Source organism: Theropithecus gelada, chromosome X, assembly GCF_003255815.1.
Source record: "Theropithecus gelada isolate Dixy chromosome X, Tgel_1.0, whole genome shotgun sequence".
In the NCBI taxonomy this organism is placed as follows: domain Eukaryota; kingdom Metazoa; phylum Chordata; class Mammalia; order Primates; family Cercopithecidae; genus Theropithecus; species Theropithecus gelada.
Window position 1 is genome coordinate 41,214,151 of NC_037689.1, and position 20,436 is coordinate 41,234,586.

At 42.2% G+C, this 20,436-nt stretch overlaps 1 protein-coding gene across 1 annotated transcript in view; it reads right to left on the bottom strand.

Annotated features, from left to right (window-relative positions):
* Positions 1–20,436, bottom strand: part of MAP3K15 (mitogen-activated protein kinase kinase kinase 15) — a 148,192-nt gene that overhangs the window by 114,286 nt on the left and 13,470 nt on the right. Inside the window, exons 2-3 of the mRNA XM_025372149.1 lie at positions 7,851–7,990; positions 5,562–5,585 (exon numbers count right to left, since the gene is read on the bottom strand). Coding sequence (XP_025227934.1) covers positions 5,562–5,585; positions 7,851–7,990 — 164 coding nt within the window. The remainder of the gene's footprint in view (positions 1–5,561; positions 5,586–7,850; positions 7,991–20,436) is intronic.

The following is a 20,436-nucleotide window of genomic DNA, read 5'->3' on the forward strand; positions in this document are numbered from 1 at the left end:
TTTTTTTTTTTTTTTTTTTAATGTTTTCCTCACAGTGTAGAAACATTCTTGGGAATTGCTGTCCCACTTTCTGTTTCCCTTTTTCCTTCTAACTCTTATTTCCTATTAGTTACTATCAATAGCTGCTTGGATGAAGGTCCCAGAGTTAGCCATAGTGCTAGAATCAGTTTCAACTGTCTTGTTCCTGGGTCCATGTTCTTATTAAATTATGCCACATTAATTATTATTTTATTTCATGGCGATACAATAATGCTTTTGAATATTATCAGTTGTGCAGAAATTTAGGCTAGAGGGAGTGAGTGGTGCATTCACTCAGCTACATATAGCAAGCATGGTAGTTCCTTGGGTCCCTGTCATGCAGGTAAATTTATGTTCCAGTATGGAAAAACTAACTGTATTCTATATAAACATCAGGTTTGAATTGGGCTGGGCTTTGAAAAGTTGCAGTCTAATTTAAAATGTGTGTTTTTTAAAATATATAATAGTTTCAATATTGTTCAGTTAAAAAAATCATGTATTAACAAATGTACTTTTAATTGTTTTACCTCAAGAACCTAAGGAAATTAGTGGTCACACTTCTGGTATAAAAAAAGCTCTGTGGTGCAGTGAGGATAAACAGATTCTTTCTGCTGATGACAAAACTGTTCGGTAAGTACTTTTTCTTTAACAATTTACAATTTGAGGCCGGGCATGGTGGCTCACGCCTGTAATCCCAGCACTTTGGGAGGTGAGGTGGATGGATCATTTGAGGTCAGGAGTACTAGACCAGCCTGGCCAACATGGCAAAACACTGTCTCTATGAAAATTACAAAACTTAGCCAGGTGTGCTGGCACACACCTGTAATCCCAGCTACTCGGGAGGCTGAGGCAGGAGAATCACTTGAATCTGGGAGACAAAGGTTGCTGAGAGTCGAAATTGCGCCATTACACTCTAGCCTGGGTGACAGAGCTAGACTGTCTCAAAAACAAAAAACAAACTTAAAATTTGAAAAATATTTTACCTTAGAGCTTGTATTTTAAATACATTTAATATTATGAGCAAAAAATGTTCTGAACATTAAAATTTAAGTTGCACCCAGGTCACATTTATCTGGAGCTATTTACTATTACAGGTCAAGTATCCCTAACCTGAAAATCTGAAATTTGAAACGCTCTGAAATCTGAGACTTTGAGTGCTGACTTGATGCTTAAAGGAAATGCTCATTAGAGCATTTTGAATTTTCTATTTTCAGGTTAGGGATTCTCAATCGGTAAGTGTCTGATGCAAATATTCCAAAATCCGAAAAAGTTTGAAATCCAACTTCTTTCTGGTTGCAAGTATTTTCTATAAGGGATGCTCACCTTGTATACACAGACAGCAAAATTCAGAAGAAAATTAAATCCTCATATATTATAAGCAGGTGTTCTTAACCTGGGTCTGTGGGCAGGTTAAAGGGAGGGTCCATGAAGCCTCTGAAATTCTATACAAAAATCTTGTTTGCTGACACCTGATGTATATTTCTTTGGAAAGATGTGTAGCTATTGCTAGATTCACAAAAACAGAGTGTAAGAACCACTATTTATAGCAGTGCTGAAATTGACTAGATTAGAACTTGTCTTATGTAGTTTTGCCAAATTGGGAAGTATATGTAGGTATTAAAGTTGATTTTACTTACAAGCTGTTGTCATGCATAATTTGACATTGTATATAGAAACCCAGAATTTCTTTTTATCATCTGTAATTTGTGACTTGGAATGAATGTTGTTTTTCTGTAATTGTGATTGTTCTTTCTTTGGCTAATCTGCAGATGTAATTAGAATTTATAAGCTTTTTTCTGACATGAGTAAACATCATCATATTTTTATCTTTATTTTGCAGACTTTGGGATCATGCTACCATGACAGAAGTAAAATCTCTAAATTTTAATATGTCTGTTAGTAGTATGGAATATATTCCTGAGGGAGAGATTTTGGTTATAACTTATGGACGATCTATTGCTTTTCATAGTGCAGTAAGGTATGTCCAAGAAATACTTTCATTTTCTGTTTTAGGTAACAAAAGACAATTTGGCTACTTAAAAATGGAAAGGTATTTACTTTTTTTTTAAAAGTAAAGAGGCCAGGAATGGTGGCTAATGCCTATAAATCGCAGCACTTTAGGAGGCTGAGGTGGGAGGATGGCTTGAGACCAGCCTGGACAATACAGTGAGACCCCCATCTCTACAAAAAATAAAATTAGCTGGTCGTGGTGGCACATGCCTATAGTCCCAGGTACTCGGGAGGCTGAGGCAGGAGAATCACTCAAATCTGGGAGGTGGAGGTTGCAGTGAGCCAAGATCATGCCACTGTACTCCAGCCTGGGCTACAGGGCGAGACTCTGTCAGAAAAGAGAAGAGAAGAGAGAGAGAGAAGAGAGAAAAGAGAAGAAAAGAGAAAAGAAAAGAAAAGAGAAAAGAAAGGAGACAAATGTGCCCACTTCACTGCTAAATGAAGCTGAATTCAATACATCATCAAGCACAATTTTATCTTTGTTATTATTTTTAATTTTTCCATCTCTCTTTCTGGGTAAAAGTACAATTTTAGAAATATCAAATAACTCCTTGAAAAGAGATCTCAAAGCATCTTTGTTTTCATATATTCATAAATCATTTCAAACATCTGGCTACATGTTCAGGGTGTGGCATCTAATTCATATCCCTTATTTACAAGACTTCACTGTTCACTAACTGTGACTATGTATGTATGTATTGTATGTGTGTGTGTGTGTGTGTGCGCGCGCGCTAAAATCTTTCCAAAATGATCACAAACCCACAATTCCATCAGACTCTCCCTCGGAATCTCTGGGGTCATATGATCCAGGTGTCTGATTCCAGGGTTACCCCAATCCACATGGAGGGGACAATTGAGCAAATTCTCCTTAGAAGCTACCCAAGTTACTTTGACATTCTGTTTTAATGTTTAATCACCATTAGTTGCAAGATGTCCATTCTGCTGATCCAAACCATTTTTCTGTTTACCCTACTTCCATCCCATCTGGAGTGGAAACAGTAAATGTCTCTTTACTTTCAGAAAGAGGATAGCATTTGAAGATGACTACTAATGGTACCTCTCAAGGCTTAGTTCCCTTTAGCTTTTCCTCTTAGGGGCGATTTTCCACTCATCACGTCACCTAGGATCCTTTTATTCTTCTGAGTGCTCTAAATTTTCACATCTTGCCAAGCATAATGACCAATACTGGGCACCAAATTCTAACATAATGCCAAATATAGCAAAGAGATTAGCTGCCAAATCCTTTACAGGGGTCCCCAACCCCCGGGGCCATGGACCAGTACCAGTCAGTGGCCTGTTAGGAACCAGGCCACATAGCAGAGGTGAGCGGCGGGTGAGCGCGCATTATTGCCTGAACTCCATCTCCTGTCAGATCATTGGTGGCATTAGATTCTTACAGGAGTGCAAACCCTATGGTGAACTGTGCATGCAAGGGATCTAGGCTGCGTGCTCCTTACGGGAATCTAATGCCTGATGATCTGAGGTCAAACAGTTTCATCCTGAAACCATCCCCCACCTCTGGTCTGTGGAAAAATTGTCTTCCATGAAACCAGTCCCTGGTAATGAAAAGGTTGGGGACCACTGCTTTAGAGTAAGTTTATTCCTAAAAAACAAACAAATACCTAGGAAGAATAGTGCCGAGGTATGCTTGGAATTACTAAGAATGTTAAGGAATTCCTGGGTGTTTTGGAAGAGGGAGAATGCACCAGAAGGGAGGTATGTAGTGGAATTGTAACAGCATGACACCAAGTCTCCTGGAGGAGAGAATATTTCTGAGTGCTGATGCATCCAACAGTGAGGAATGGAGAAAGAAAACGAGTTGTCTTCCTTGCTCCTTGCCTCAACGTAACTCTTGCTGTTTTAAGGAATCAGCATTTCATAGCCATTTCTTGCATTAAATCCAGGATACATCTTTTTGCTTGTATAACAAATATGGAACCACAGATGTTGAGGGCTGGAACGTATCAATGAGCAAAACAGCATAGTTCAACATTTCTCATTTTATTGCTGAGGATCCTGAGGCCCAGGCAGGGGTGGAACAACTGACTGCCCAGTGTTACTTAGAGACAGGGCTGCAGCTATAACTGTACCTCCTGGGCCTCAGGCCCAATGTCCTTCAACTTCTTCCTCATTTCTCCACAAAGTAGGTAATTTTAAAAATCAAGGCCTAGTGTGGTGGCTCACACCTGTAATCCCAGCACTTTAGGAGGCCAAGGCGGGCAGATCACTTGAGGTAGGAGTTCGAGACCAGCCTGGCCAACGTGGGGAAACCCTGTCGCTACTAAAAATGCAAAAATTAGCCAGGCGTGGTGGTAGGTGTCTGTAATCCCAGCTACTCAGGAGGCTGAGACAGGAGAAGTGCTTGAACCCGGGAGGCAGAGGTTGCAGTGAGCCAAGATCATGACACTGCACTCCAGCCTGGCCGACAGAGCAAGACCCTGTCTCAGTCTCAAAAAAAAAAAAAAAAAAAGTCATGCCTGATCCCATTTCTTTTCCAAAAGGAATCTAAAACCACCCGATGCCTTATCTTACAGGCCTGCTTGTAAAATTCATGCTCCAATAGTAATTATGTGCACTACACCACTTGCTATGTTTCTAAAACTTCTATCGCAGGTGGGGTGCTCTGTCAGTGTCCTGGGGAAGCCTGGGCCCCCAAGCTGCAGGTTGGGGACTTCTGCAGAGGGTGCCCAGGGGACAGCTTTGCCTCCTGGGCCCTTTTTTCCCTCTCCTAGGAACTCCAACTGGAATAGGAAGAGAGTCTGCAGGCCTGTTCCCTCTAGAAGGGCTAGCAGGAAGGAGACTAAGGCTCTAAGGAGAGGGACCAAGGGCCTGTCCTGAGTCTAGGTCATGGTTTCTCAAACCACAATGCCATAGGTCTGGAGGGATGGGCAGCTTGGGGTGCATTCAAGGGTACAGGATAACCTTGGCAACATTTCCAAGGCCAAGATCCTTTTAAAACATTTTTAGGGTGGTGATTTTATTATACTATTCAAACCAACGTGGCAATAAAACTATGTAATTTCAGAACTTTTAAGCCAAATCAGGAGACTTCAGTACATAAATGGGACAGAAGGAAGTAGAATTCCATCCCACTTCTTTTCCATTTGTGGCAAGAAACTTGTGCCCCATATTAACTGGCATACAAGTTCACGTTCCTGCATCGTTAGGGAAACTCTGCTTGGGAAGTATGGGAGGTACTGACTCCAGCAAAAAGATTATTGGTGGTCCATGGAACATCGACCCAGCTCAGAAGGAGTCACCCAGAAGGTTCCAGCTCAAAGTCCCAGCAGGTAATGAAGAACATACACTTTCTTGCCTGGCCTTGCCTTCTGGCCCACACCCTCAATGGCTGAGTGGGGCCTGGGGCTGGCAGGCTGAGGCACAGGGAGATTTCTAGCTGTCCTCCTTAGAAACACAACCCACAGGCATGATTAGAAGTCATCTTGCTACCTGGATGATTTTCAGGCAAGCATTTTACAAACTGACATTTACATTTAATTTCAGAATTAAAATTCTGAAAATGTAATACTTACTGTGTTTTTTTGAGTTACCATGTCCTGAGAAGAAAAAGAAAAAATGAATATAGCTTTTTTTCAAAACAGCTAATTTCCATAAGCATTAGCCAGTACTCCCCTCTATAAAAGAAATTAACCATGTAAGAATTAATCACATAAAAGCACCCACCTTAGAGCAAGAATTAATCATGTAAAACCTCCCTCTCCAAAAGCTTCAAACACAATGAACCTCTGAATTGCAACATTCATATTCCAGAGAAAATTGATCACCACTGGTTAGCCTTTGGAACTATTAGAGGGCATGTATGCTTATAAGGATTTCCCCAGAACAGTGCCAATGCTTTTGCCCAAAAGATATTTTGAGCTTCAGGTTTGGGGTGCTGAGTGCCCTCATCTTGCCTTCCCAGAAAAGAATGTCAATGATAGCAAGGAAGGGCCTAGAAGGCACTGTGCTATCCCCAGATCTGGAACCATTTCTTGAATCAATCAGTGTGAAGGCCACACCACGGTCAGCTTTCCTACAGAAAGGGTGTTGGCAGAAGAATTCCTGACACCTCGCTACAACAATCTAGGAATGTTCAAATTCAGTGACAACAATTTGAGTCAGTAAATGTAGTATGATAATTAGGCAGCTCTTGACTGTCTCATTTGCGCACCAACACTTCCAGAGGGGGAGAAAACACCATAATCAAACAGCTGCCCTGTAAAACATGTTTTAAATATTCTGAGATTTTTATTTCCTGATAACAAGTGCAAACTGCTGCTTCTGGTGTTACATATAACTGACTACCCACTTCCATTTTAGGAAATAATTTTCTGTATCATTAAAAATTAAAACATCTAGTCCATAAAACTTTCCAGAGGGCTTCGCTAAGGCACAGTTGAAGAAACTGTCCTAAATTGGAAAAAAAAAAATTCTAATTTCACGTTTTTCATCAAAATATAGGTTAATAATCTATATCTTTCATACTTGCTAAATTCTAAATATTCCTAAGCCTAACTACCTTCGTGAAAATCAGTAAAAGAAAAGGTCAGTATCTAAATATCTAATGTAATTTGCATTGGTTTATCGCCCTGGGGAAACTATTCTACAATGTGAAGTATACTAATAAAAGTCTCTTCTTTCACTGTCATACAAATGACTTATTAAAATAACAGTATTTTACCATAATTACTGAGTACATATCTATGTAAAGTATATATGATGTTTAGCACATACAAGTTACACATCTCAAGCAGGTGGTATTTCTACCAGGAAATAATCTCAAATCCTTACACAACCCTGAAAACCTAGTTAATATTAAATCTCAAGAAACACAATGAAAATGTCCAACTTTGGCATAAAATTTTACTACTCTCTACCCGTGATTTTTAACACTGAGGGAACTGAACCTTTAGAAATGATGTCTGCGAAGGCTGACTCTCCAAACCATTGGTTCTCACCCATGGTTGCACATTTGGGAGGTTAAAAAAATCTCCATGCCTGGGTCCCACCCCCATCCCTGAGATTATGTGACGTAACTGGTCTGGGGTGAGGCCTAGGCATGGGGATATTTACAAGCTCTCCCAGTAATTCTGAAGTGCACTCAAGGCCAAGAAGCACTGCTATAAACAAACTAATCCATTATTTCTAAAATGATTTAACATAGGCCAGGATTTTCTGACTAAAATATTCAACAATATCAATATCCACTGAATTTCGGAATAACTTATGTTAAACATTTCCACTATACAAATATAAGCATTTTAAAAAAATACTATGTTATCCAAAAAAGCTTGTATCAAGCTTGCAAAAATACATTTTAGAAATTCTTAACCATGAATGCGTCGTGCAGGAACACACGTTTACGGTTTTGCTTTGCTTTCAGACTAGGGGAAAATAACATCAAAGACTAATTGAGTCTATGCTAAAATATTCTGTCCATTTCAGTAACTGTTCAATGTCTTCATATTATTATCCAAGTTGAGAACTGATTTTTATGTGTAGGTTTGGATCCAACAGCTCACGAAGGAATTCGGAACAGTGTGTTTGCTTCAGTTGAAACTAACAGGAGTGTTTGCCTCGACTTCCCTAACGAGCCTGGAAATGCCCAAGTTGCCTGCACACGTATGACTGTAGCACAGATGCTCACAAAGTGGCCAGGAAGTCGTCTGTGTGAACCAGAACCTGTGGTGGGAAGGAAAGAATTGCACAAGCAAGCCTTTGTTTTTCTCCAACTTCCTGTACTACTGTGGCATTTCAGCTAGACATATAATTCTGCTTTCCCAAAACGAAGTACTCAGGAGAATGTGAACAATACCCTGTACCTTCAAAGAGAGAGCAGTGTCGGCATCGGTGTCATGGTACAAGATCACATTATTGGCCATGCCAAAGCTTTCTCGGACTCCAAGATGGTAGAAGAGGGAAGGCTGTCTGGAGACATCACTCATGTCTACCACAGCAACATCTGCAATGAACAAGGAGAGGACAGGATTAGGGGAGATGATCTGTCTACTTCATCTACTCACTGGTGATCACCAGTGGGGAGCTATAGCAATGTGTATTTCTGTCATCAGCCTGTTAGGTAAAATAAGGAATGATTTGATTAAAATTACCCTATGAACTGTGGAAGAAACGCAGTAAGAATCTTTTTGAATCCTCTTTCTTCTTCAAAGTGCTGGGAATATAACCTCACTTAGAACTTGCTGATGGACTTTTAATGTTATTTTTGTAATGACATATCATACATCCGAAGAATATATTTAGCTTATATATCAGGCATAAAGTATAATGCAATGAAAAACCATGTACCTTCTGTGTAGCCTAAGTCAGAGGGTTACCTGCACTCAGGGTCCCATGTGCCCCTCTCTAATCACATCTCCTCCCTCCTGCCCAGAGAACACTTCTGTCTGGATCTATGTATTTATCAGTTCCACGCACGTGCTATAGAATGAACGTTTGTTTCCCCTCAAGGTTCATATATTGAAACCTAATCCCCAATATGATGGTACCTAAAGATGAGGCCTTTGGGAGGTGATTAGGTTATGAGGATGGAGCCCTCATAAATTGGATTAGAGCCCTTATAAAAGAGACTCTGGAGAGCTGGTTTCCCCTTCATCATTCCAGGACACAGGGAGAAGGTCCCGTCTATGAACTAGAAAGCAGGTCCTCGCCAATGAGTCCGCCACCACCTTGATGTTGGACTCCCTAGTCTTCACAATTATGAGAAATACATTTCTGGCTGGGTGCAGTGGCTCATGCCTGTAATCCCAGCACCTTGGGAGGCCAAGGCAGGTGGACCACCTGAGGTCAGGAGTTCAAGACCAGCCTCTCCAATATGGTGAAACTCTGTCTCTACTAAAAATACAAAAATGAGTTGGGCGTGGTGCCAGGTGCCTGTAATCCCAGCTACTCGAGAGGCTAAGGCAGGAGAATTGCTTGTACCCGGGAGGCAGAGGTTGCAGTGAGCTGAGATCGTGCCACTGCACTCCAGCCTGGGCAATAGAGTGAGACTCTGTCTCCAAATAAATAAATTTATGTTGTTTAGAAGCCATGCGCAGGCATTATGTTATAGCAAACAAACTAAGACAATATGTACAGGCATGTATAGGCATTATATGCACACACACACACACACACACAAATTCCTTAACAGTGTATTGCTCTGTTTTGTATGTCTTTGAACTTCATGTAAACGGTATTGCATTGTACATATATTCTTCGGCTTGCAATTTTTTGGTGGCATTCAACCAATTTGTGCATTTAGCTCCAGTTCATGCATTTTCGCTTCTGTATAGAATTCTATTGTGTGACAGATTTTTATTCATTTCGTATTTCACACTGCTGCAAAAAACAGTCCTGTCATAGCTCCTGGCTCACATGTCTACCATGAGCTTGACATATAATGTGCCCTGGCCGGGCGCGGTAGCTCATGCCTGTAATCCCAACACTTACAGGCATGGCCGAGATGGGCAGATCGCTTGAGCTCAGGAGTTCGAGACCAGCCTGGACAACATGGTGAAACCCCATCTCTATAAAAAATACAAAAAATTAGCCGGGTGTGGTGGTGCGTGCCTGTAGTCCCAGCTACTCAGGAGGCTAAGGTGGGTGGATGACTTGAGACTGGGAGGTCGAGGTTGCAGTGAGCTGTGATCACGTCACTGCTCTCCAGCCTAAGTAACAGAGTAAGACTCTGTCTCATAAACTAAAAAAAATAAAATAAAATGCACCCTGGAGATGCACCCTGGAGTTGCACCCTGTAATAGAGACCTATTCTAAACAGAGGAGCAACTTCTTCCATGAATAATGAGCATGTTTACATTATGCCTAGCAGTATGGGGCACCATTTCAAAACTCCAAACATTCTAGAGGATGTAAGAGTTCCAAGTTTGACGGGAGCTTCCTCACCATGTGCAGTGGAGATATAGGAATGCAGTGTCCAAACTCATGCTTGCACTGCTGTGACTCCTAGAAAGTCACTGAAAATCCCAATGGGACAGAACAGAGGCCAGTTGAACAAGGGCGTGAAGAAACATGAAGGCACGCAGCAGTGCATCAGCACCAGACACTGCTGGCTCTGTACGGAGGTGCTGGGAACCTGAGGCCAAGTGCCGCTAAGCCCCAGAGTGGGCCTTTCGTTCTCTTATTTATGGATTGCCTGCTGTATGGCAGGATTGTGCTGGGTGCCAGGGACAGAAGTATCAACAGGGCATAATCACCTCCCTCAAAAGAAACACCCAACTACAATACAATGTGGGTAACCAGAAGAAAGGGGATGGTTAGGATCACCGTGAGGGCAGCCAAAATGAGGGAAACAGTGAACAGAGTACCCCCAGGAGGGTACATAATCCACACCTGAGTGGAGGGCAATCACAGAAGTCCGGGGAAAGGGATATTGTCCATGACCTGAGGCTTTGTAAGAGTTAGGCAGGCAAATGGGATGAGGATGCAGGGGATCAAAGGGAAGGAAAGAGCGGTGCAGGAACAGAAGCCAGCTAATGCAAGGGGTCAGCAGCAAGTCAGGGTGTAAGTGTGAAGGCCACCCATGGATCACTTCCTCAGGCCAGAACACCCCAGAAAACAAGCCTGGAGACAGAGGGCTGGACCTTCCTTGAGGCAATGGGAAACCTATGGTTGGTTTTTTTAACTTTTTATTTTTACTTATTTATTTATTTATTTTTGAGACAGAGCCTCCCTCTGTTGCCCAAGCTAGAGTGCACCGGTACGATCTCGGTTCACTGCAACCTCCACCTCCCAGGCTCAAGTGATTCTTGTGCCTTGGCTTCCAGAGTAGCTGGGACTACAGGCATGTGCCACCATGCCTGGCTAATTTTGTTGTATATTTTTAGTAGAGATGGAGTTTCACCATGTTGGCCAGGTTGGTCTCGAACTCCTGACCTCAAGTGATCCACCCACCTCAGCTTCCCAAAGTGCTGGGATTACAGGCGTGAGCCACTGCACCTGGCTACCCTTTTTTTTAAAAAAACAGAGATGGGGTCTCACTCTGTTGCCCAGGGTGGTCTTGAACTCCTGGCCTCAAGCAATCCTCTCACCTCGGCCTCTTAAAGTCCTAAAATTACAGCTGTGAGCCACTGCTCCTGGCCTCTTTAAAACTTTTTATTATGCAGAACTACAAATACACATAAAAAGTAGACAGAATAGTATAATGAAATCTCCATACCTCCCACCTCAACAACGACCAACTCAAGGCCCGCTTTGTTTCATCTTTACCACTAACCGCAACGTCCACCCCTTCCTCCCTGTGTTATTTTAAAATAAATCCCACCAGACACCATACTGTTTTATTCCCCAATATTTCAGGATATATCACTAAAAGATGAGAACTCAAAGAAAAAAATAAAGTATCAATGTCTCACCTAAAAATATTTTAAAATAATCATGAGAGTTTTTAGCAGGAGACTCTCAGAGTCAAACGTACCCGTTAGAGGTCGTCTCCTAACGAAAGGATGCACGTCTGTGCTGAGGAATCACTCTGCAACCCAGCCTGATCAACTTCTCTCAAATGGTAATTCCACTCCCCAAAGACATTTGCTTAGTCAAGATAACCGGCCAGCGCAGCTGAGTAAATCACACATTCTGCCTATAGGATTGCTTCCTGGACTCTTACTTATCTACATTAAAAATTATATGTTTCAGGCCAGGCGCGGTGGCTCACGCCTGTAATCCCAGCACTTTGGGAGGCGGAGGCGGAGGCAGGTGGATCACCTCAGGTCAGTAGTTCGAGACCAGCCTACACACCATGGTGAAACCCCGTCTCTACAAAAAGTACACAAAATTAGCTGGGCGTGGGGTGGGCACCTGTAATCCCAGCTACTCGGGAGGCTGAGGCAGGAGAATCACTTGAACCTGGGAGGCGGTGGTTGCAGTGAGCCAAGGTTGTGCCACTGTACTCCAGCCTGGGTGACAAGAGTGAAACTCTGTCTCAAAAGAAAAAAAAAGTTGTATGTGTCATAGTGATGCTATGAAAAAGTAGCAACATAGACATTAATTCCAAGGCCATGGTGACTGTTAATAATGAGTTAATAAAGGCAAGGAAGCAAATAGAAACAGACAAAGGGGAGCAGCGGAAAGGGGCAGAAGGGAGGATAGGGACAGTAGTCCTGAAGTCACGCAGCCCATTTTCACAGGCAACCTTGAACATGGCAGAGGAACTTGTGGCCAAGAAGATTCCATTTTGATCAAGCGACATGAGTTCCTTCCTTCCTTTACCTTCTCAACATTCTGTGCTGGGACGCGCTGGCCTACCAATGATTGGGAGAGACCTTTCACTGTCAATGAAAAGAGGACATATTAATACTGCTACTTAAAACAAACCAAATTGAGAAATTCATGTTCAATAGGAAAACTGCCTCGAATCTAAAGTTGAAATTTTTGCCTGACACTTGTCACTCAGGCCAGTAGACTAAGTTCACTTTGAGGATTTATACCAAAACCATAGGCAACTGGCTTATTTTCAGAATTTCTAAAACATGAATTTAGCATCTGATTTATAAATGTGAATTATAATAAAACACCAGATTGGAACTTTTATTCCATACAAAGAGAAAAGGGCTTTATCCCTAAAGAGAGCACCAGTTACCTAAAACCTTTCATCACCACCGTGGTCACATGCTTTGCCATTTACAAAACACTTCCACAGACGTCTCAGTTGAATTTCAGAACCCCAGCAGGCAGGGCAAGTACTGGCTTCACTTCCCAGGTAGAAAAATGAAGTGCAGAGGCCGGGCGCGGTGGCTCAAGCCTGTAATCCCAGCACTTTGGGAGGCCGAGATGGGCGGATCACGAGGTCAGGAGATCGAGACCATCCTGGCTAACACGGTGAAACCCCGTCTCTACTAAAAAATACAAAAAACTAGCCGGGCGAGGTGGCGGGTGCCTGTAGTCCCAGCTACTCGGGAGGCTGAGGCAGGAGAATGGCGTGAACCCGGGAGGCGGAGCTTGCAGTGAGCTGAGATCCGGCCACTGCACTCCAGCCTGGGCGACAGAGCAAGACTCCGTCTCAAAAAAAAAAAAAAAAAAAAAAAAAAAAAAAAAAAAAAAAAAAAAAGAAAAATGAAGTGCAAAGAGGTTAACAGACTCGTCCAAGGTCGCTCAAGTACAGCATGAAGAAGTCAGGACTCAAAATCAGCTTTCCCAACCCCAAGTTCTGTGTTCCCCGATGCCCTGATGAGGCTTAGTATATTCCTGACACACTGTGTAAAACTCAGCTACCTGGGGGCAAAACAAATTTATCTATCAGGCTAAATCTTAAGCAAAAAGATCACAGATAAAAAGGAAGAGATAAAATTCAGATTTTCATTCCCAAATACACCCTGTGCTCCTAGCAACCATTACCTTCCAGTTCCTACTGACGCAGGCCAGCTTCAGGGAAAAAGCACGTATCGTACAAACCATCTTTTCTGACCCTGAGGCAGGCACACGCACCCATCCTACCTATCTTGGTTTAGCAAACTTTAAGAAGTGATACCAGGCATGGTGGCGTGTGCCTAAAGTCCCAGATACTCTGGAGGCTGAGGCAGGAGGAGCACTTGAACCTAGGAGTTCAAGTCCAGTCTGGGCAACAGAATGAGACTCTTGTCTTTTTAAGAGAGAGAGAGAGGAGGAAGAGAGAGATACTACATCAAAGATTGCAAAAAGCCAAGGTTCCAGTTGAAATATATGCTTAGCAGTAAAGTGTAATTTAAAAACCAGTCACAATGACCTCAAGCATGAGGTTAATTACAAGGACCCTGAAACACGCTAGTATGAAATAAGAAAGATGATGCATAGGACTTTAGTTCGTTGAAAACTTTTGAATACTATCTTGAATACTATTTTTGCTAAATGTTTTATGGGTAATACATAAAACTAATTTTCTAGTGTGGTTTAAAAGTATCTGATTTCTGAAGCAAAGCATTACTCAACAAAGTGATATGACGGCAAATGATTTACCATATAGTACTTCTGTGACTGTACTGGCTCATGCCAGTCTTTAAATATACACCACGTTATCCTTAAGCCTATCTAACTCCCTGCAGAAAAAAAGAAATTATGAAAGTAAGTAAGACTGGCTTTGTCTAAATGAAAAGTGCTAGACTTTAGAATAAGTTTTTGACCAAAGACTTCAAAACAAAAATTGGATTGGACATATGACAGCGCTAGCTACCTAAAAGCTACCTTAAAAAAAAAAAAAGCCCAGATATGCTGGACAGAAGGCACTTCTCCTAACTCCTACCATAATTTAAATCTTACTTATTCACTGCTGCCTATTTCTGACATAGTCAGGTCAAGTCAATGAAGAAAGTTGTGAAGTGTTTTGTTTGTTTGTTTGTTTTGAGATGGACTCTTGCTCTGTTGCCCAGGCTGGAATGCAGTGGTGCGATCTCGGCTCACTGCAACCTCCGCCTCCTGGATGCAAGTGATTCTCCTGCCTCAGCCTCCCAAATAGCTGGGATTACAGGCAAGGACCACCATTCCCGGCTAACTTTTATATTTTTAGTAGACATGGGGTTTCCCCATGTTGGCCAGGCTGGTCTCGAACTCCTGACCTCAAGTGATCTACCCACCTCGGCCTCCCAAAGTGGTGGGATTACAGGAGTGAGCCACCACACCCAGCCTGAAGTGTCACTTAAATCTTATTTTCCAATATCTTAAGAAGGAGCCAATATACCAATTCAGTGTTAGGACATCAGCAAGTCCTTACCAACTGTCATAGTGGGTGGGTACTCGTTGCCTGGGGCATCGAGTTTTAACTAGGAGGAAGGAGGGGAGGCACGAGGACATCAGGAAACTACCTGGCCTCCTATCTTTTGCTTCCCAGTATCAGATTTTTTTGGTAAGAATGACTGAAAGTAAGTCTTTTTTTTTTTTTTTTTGAACTATGTAAGTGTGATTGTGTCCACTACCAGTTTTTCCAAAAGAAATGCAGCACATATAAGCCAACTACGTTTTACTCACTGAGGTGAATGGGCTCATTGGGCTTAATTTCAGACCACTCACAGTGAAATATTTGCAATATACATTACAGCGTGAGTTAAGCCACTTTACCTTTTGCACATACACATTGCTCTTCCAGCTGACAATGCAGAAAAAATATGCAGCATGACACTGCAAGATAGACTGCATTCATCACTTTAAATGCTATCAATAGTTTTACTTGGGAGGCTGAGGCAAGAGGATCACTTGAGCCCAGAACTTTGAAACTACAGTGAGCTATGATCGTGCCACTGCACTCCAGCTTAGGGGACAGAGTGAGATCCCATCTCTAAAAAAATAAAAATACATGGGTATTGATATCATTGTCATCATCCTTGCTGTAACACACTTCACAGTTTCAACTCCGGGTTCCCTGGCAGCCTGTGAACACACCACCCAATTTTTTTTTTTTTTTTTTTTTTTGAGATGGAGTCTCACTCTGTTGCCCAGGCTGGAGTGCAGCGGCATGATCTCAGCTCACCGCAACCTCCATCTCCCAGTTTCAAGTGATTCTTGTGCCTTAGCTTCCTGAGTAGCTGGGACTATAGGTGTGCACCGCATGCCAGGCTAATTTTTTTGTATTTTTAGTAGAGACAGGGTTTCTCCATGTTGGCCAGGCTGGTCTTGAACTCCTGATGTCAAGTGATCCACCAGCCTCAGCCTCCCGAAGTGCTGGGATTACAGGCTTGAGTCACCGCGCCTGGCCACCATCCCAGTATTTTCATCTTCGTCATCTGAAGATTCCTCTTCAGCTTTCCTCAACCCTTTTCTAAAGGGAAAGCTTTGACATGACTCTGTACCAAAATTTTTGGAGACATATTCTGAGAAGCCTTTTCTGACCAGTAGATAACCTCTTCTTTCGAAAGGTCCATGTCACGCATCACCTTCAAACTGTGCGCAATTCTAGAGTGGTGCAGAGTTTGATGTACTGCAGCCACACGCTGCAGACCCTGACAGGGGTACCGCTGAGCCTTCCTGTTACTGTGACAAAATCACAGTAAGTAGCCCCTGCATTTCTTAATTTGTTCTCCAATTATCTTGTTAAAATGAATGTCAGTTGGCTTGAGAGAACCATCACTTTTACGTATACTCCTCCCACAATAATACACTCTCTCCTTAACAAAATCAACAGCTCCTTAAAGATCATCACTAAGCATTCGGACTTCCGCCTGGCTGCTGATTCCACCCATTCCGTGCTATACATTTCCTCAGCAGTATCTGTCCCCATAGCCTGTGGGAGTGGTGACTCATTGCTAGATACAGGGGCCATGTTGCTTGGAACTTGCCCCTTCTCATTTCCTTTTTTGTAGGTGGTCCTTTGAGAAGGGATGTGTAGAGTTTATGATCTGCATCAAGCACTCCATAGCCAGAGAGTGCTTTATAAAACTTATCTATTTGCTTCTTAGGAATGATAAGCACATTGGATGCAGGATTCTCATTCTCAGGATAGATAACACTTTTTTTTTTTTTTTGAGATGGAATCTCACTCTGTTGCCCAGGCTGGAGTGCAGTGGCATGATCTCAGCTCACTGCAACCTCTGACTCCCAGGTTCAGGCGATTCTCCTGCCTCAGCCTCCCGAGCAGCTGGGATTATAGGCATGCGCCACCACGCCTGGCTAATTTTTGTATTTTTAGTAGAGATGGGGTTTCATCATGTTGGCATGTTAGTCAGGCTGGTCTCGAACTCGTGACCTCAAGTGATCCGCCCGCCTCAGCCTCCCAAAGGGCCGGGATTACAGGCATGAGCCATCACACCCAGCCCAGATAACACATTTTTTAAATAAACCCATCTAACAAGTCTTAAAACTTTAGCCTTGTGAGAGCCAATGATAATCACTGTGAACATCAAAATGGTCTTTGCTTCCAGCTCAACCAAAATATTTGGTGGGATTCACTGGAGGCCAATGAAGGTGGCAAAATATTTGGTGGGATTTACTGGAGGCCAATGAAGCACCTTTACGATATCAACAATTTTCATTTCCTTTTTGTCCCATTTATTCTACATTTCTTTTACTCTCAACATTAATGGCCACACAAGGCATCTTGTATGGCTAGAACTGGGCTGATGCGACGTGGCTGGCATTAGGACATCCTGGTGCTATAGTAAGCATTGTCGATAAGATGCAGAGATATTTTATTATATTCTGATTCCTACTACTACATGACAAAACACCTCAAAATCAAACGGCACAAGTTTGAGTTCCTCTGCACAGGACAAGGAATGGGGTTAGGATGCAATCTCCAATCTCAAAATTTTGAAAACTTTCCTTACAAACTGCAGGCGTATAAGGCAACCCCACTACATGATAACTGCCCAAGGGATCTGAGCCCTGCATTTTTTATTTTACTATATAACTTTGCTGATTTTAAATAATGTATAAAAATATACACTAACAAGTGAAATGTGATAAATGGAAATATATAGCTACTGATCGATACCATTAATTTCAACCTAAACGCAAGCTTTGGCATGTATCATATATTTCCTAATGTAGTTATTCCAACAAAGTAGTTTAAATTATGGAAACATTAACACTTTGTGAAAAAGTTCACACACCGGGTTTCAGCAATTTATTATTTCACAAAGCACATTTCATTCTACACTGGGGTTCTGGTATGTTTACTGATGGGGGTTGAGGGGAGTGGTGCAGGTCGGGGAGGGTGCTGACATTTACTGAGCACTTACTAAGTTCAAGGCACAGAGGTTGAATCTCTATGCAGGGATCTTTTTAAATGAGGCTCAGAGATATTAAGTAAGTTATCCAGGTTCACACAGCCAATGAACAAGACGGTAGAAATCCAAACTCTGGCCTATAAAGCAAATGTTCTTTCTCCATCACCACCTGTATCACCAGGGCCAGTGTGACACAATAATAGAAGACATGTTTAGAAGGTTTCATTACAGGTCTCTGGTGAAAGTTTTTGCTCTGGAAGGCAGAAAGGCCACTACATCAAGGATAACCTGCACTTCCTGTACTTATCTGGATAATGAGATGAGGAGGAGGCAGTAGTGGTCCTGTCTTCTGGACTCAAAGTACCTGGGGGCACTTATCGTGAGGCAAGACCGGCATCCCACGTGTTTAAGGCATCAAGCTTGGTTTGTCAAGACGCACACGTGTCATACTTCACTTGAGATGAATCACATATCTAAATGTAAAAGCTGAAACAAAGTTTTTGGAAGAACATATAAAAGAGTATCTGCACAACTGCAACCTGGAACGTTCCTTAGGGAAGATACAGCAGGCAATCATAAAAGAATAATATTCTAGATTAGACTTCATCAAAACGAAGAGCTTCTGCTCATCAAAAGCCACAAATGTACATGAAGAAGCTAGCCACAGTCTGGGAGCAAATATTCACAAAATTTATTTCTGACAAAACACTTAAATCCAAAATATATAAAACCCTCTCATAATTCAATAATAAGATGACAGACGACCCAATTAAATGTGTCAGTGGCTAGAATGGACACCTCACAAAGGAAGATATCTACATGTCCAAAAAGCACATGGAGAGGTACTCAACATCATTAATCATGAGGGAAAGACAAATTAAAACTGTAAGGAGAAACCACCACAACCCCTATAAGAAGAGCCACAATTGACAAGATTGGTAATACAGTGTTGGTGACGACGTGAAGCCACTGAAACTGTCACACACTGGTGTGACACAATATAAAATGGTACAACCACTTCAGAAAAAAAGTTGGAAGCTTCTGATATATTTCGACACACACTTAACCCTTTGATCCAGCCATTCGACTCATAGGTATTTACTCAAGAGGAATAAAAACATTGGTCCACAAAAAGTCACAAACACTTGCAAATTGCAAATGTTCACAGCTTCTTTGGTTGTAACAACTCCAAACTAGAAGCAACCCAAACATTCATGTATAGGAGAATGCCTAAACTAAGCAGTATATTCTTACAATAAAATTGTATACTATTAGAAAGGAGCAAACTACAGATACACACAACTGTATGGACAAATCTCCAAAACATCACGCTGCATGAACGAAGCCAGACGCCAAAGAATACATATTGTATGAGGCCATTTAGATGAAGCTCTAGGAAAGGCAGATCTAATCTACAGAGATGACAGCAGATCAGTCATAGCCTTATAGGGGTAAAGGGAGGATTGAGGGAGAGGGGACATGGTGGAACTTTCTGGAAAAACAGAAATTTCTCTATATTGTGATGGGGGTCACGTTAGACAGTTTTAGTCATTTTTTAAAGTTGTACAGCTGAGATTTGTATATCGCAATGCCTATACATTTCACATTCAAAATGTTTAAAAAGAATAATTGGCTGGGTGCGGTGGCTCACACCTGAAATCCAAGCACTTTGGGAGGCCAAGCGGGTGGATCACCTGAGGTCGGAGTTCAAGATCATCCTGGCCAACATGGCAAAACCCAATCTCTACTAAAAATACAAAAATTAGCTGGGTATGGTGGCATACGCCTGTAATCCCAGCTACTCAGGAAGCTGAGGGAGGAGAATCGCTTGAACTTGGGAGATGGAGGTTTCAGGGAGCCAAGATTGCGCCACTGCACTCCAGCCTGGGTGACAGAGCAAGACTCCATCTCAAAATAAATAAATAAAATAAAATAAAAATAAAAAATAAAAAGAATAATCAAGTATGAGGTAGGGAATGGATAGAGGTAAAGAAGAAATGAGAACAGCAGGATAATAATTGTCAGAGCTGGGTAATGTACATGTTTGAAATTTTCCATGATAAAATAACTTAAGAGGGAAAGTTATCTACATCAAATGCTCCTGCCTCTCTCTACCTTCTCTTTCCCCTCCCTATCTGTGTCCAGTTCTGCCTGGCCCCTGGGATGGCCTGCCACAGACCCCAGTTCCTGAATGAGCTCTACTTCCTGCCAAGACTCACCCACCACTCAACTCCCTTCTGCTTCGCAACCACTCTCCCTCCCCAAACCAAGCCCCAACAACAGCCAGGCAATTCTGCCAGTACCATCACACACAATTGCCAAAACCTGTGCAAGTTACTGGGCAACAGGAATTTTTCCAGCCTACTTTATAGAAAGTTCAGTCCTATCCCAACCATGCTATTTGGCCATGATCGAAACAGCACCTATTTCAAAGCCAGATACATAGAAGACTTCTAAAAAACAGTTTATGGCCTGTATTCCAAAACTATATTTGGAAGTTCACTGCAGGGAACTGAAAATACATTTTGCCCTAATAACAGATAATACACAGCCAGTAAGGCAGCAGACCAGCCCACAGATATCTACTCTAAAATGCACTCAAGGCTCAAACAGCAATGTCTCTCCATTAAATGCTGCAGGTGCAATGCTTCTTTCAAAGTTGGCCCACATGACTAAGGTGAGGAAAGTTCCAGGCTCAATTCTGAGTCAGTAGCACTAAGCAGCATGGAAAGGAAGGAGGCTCAGGACAGGGCCCCTGTAGGCA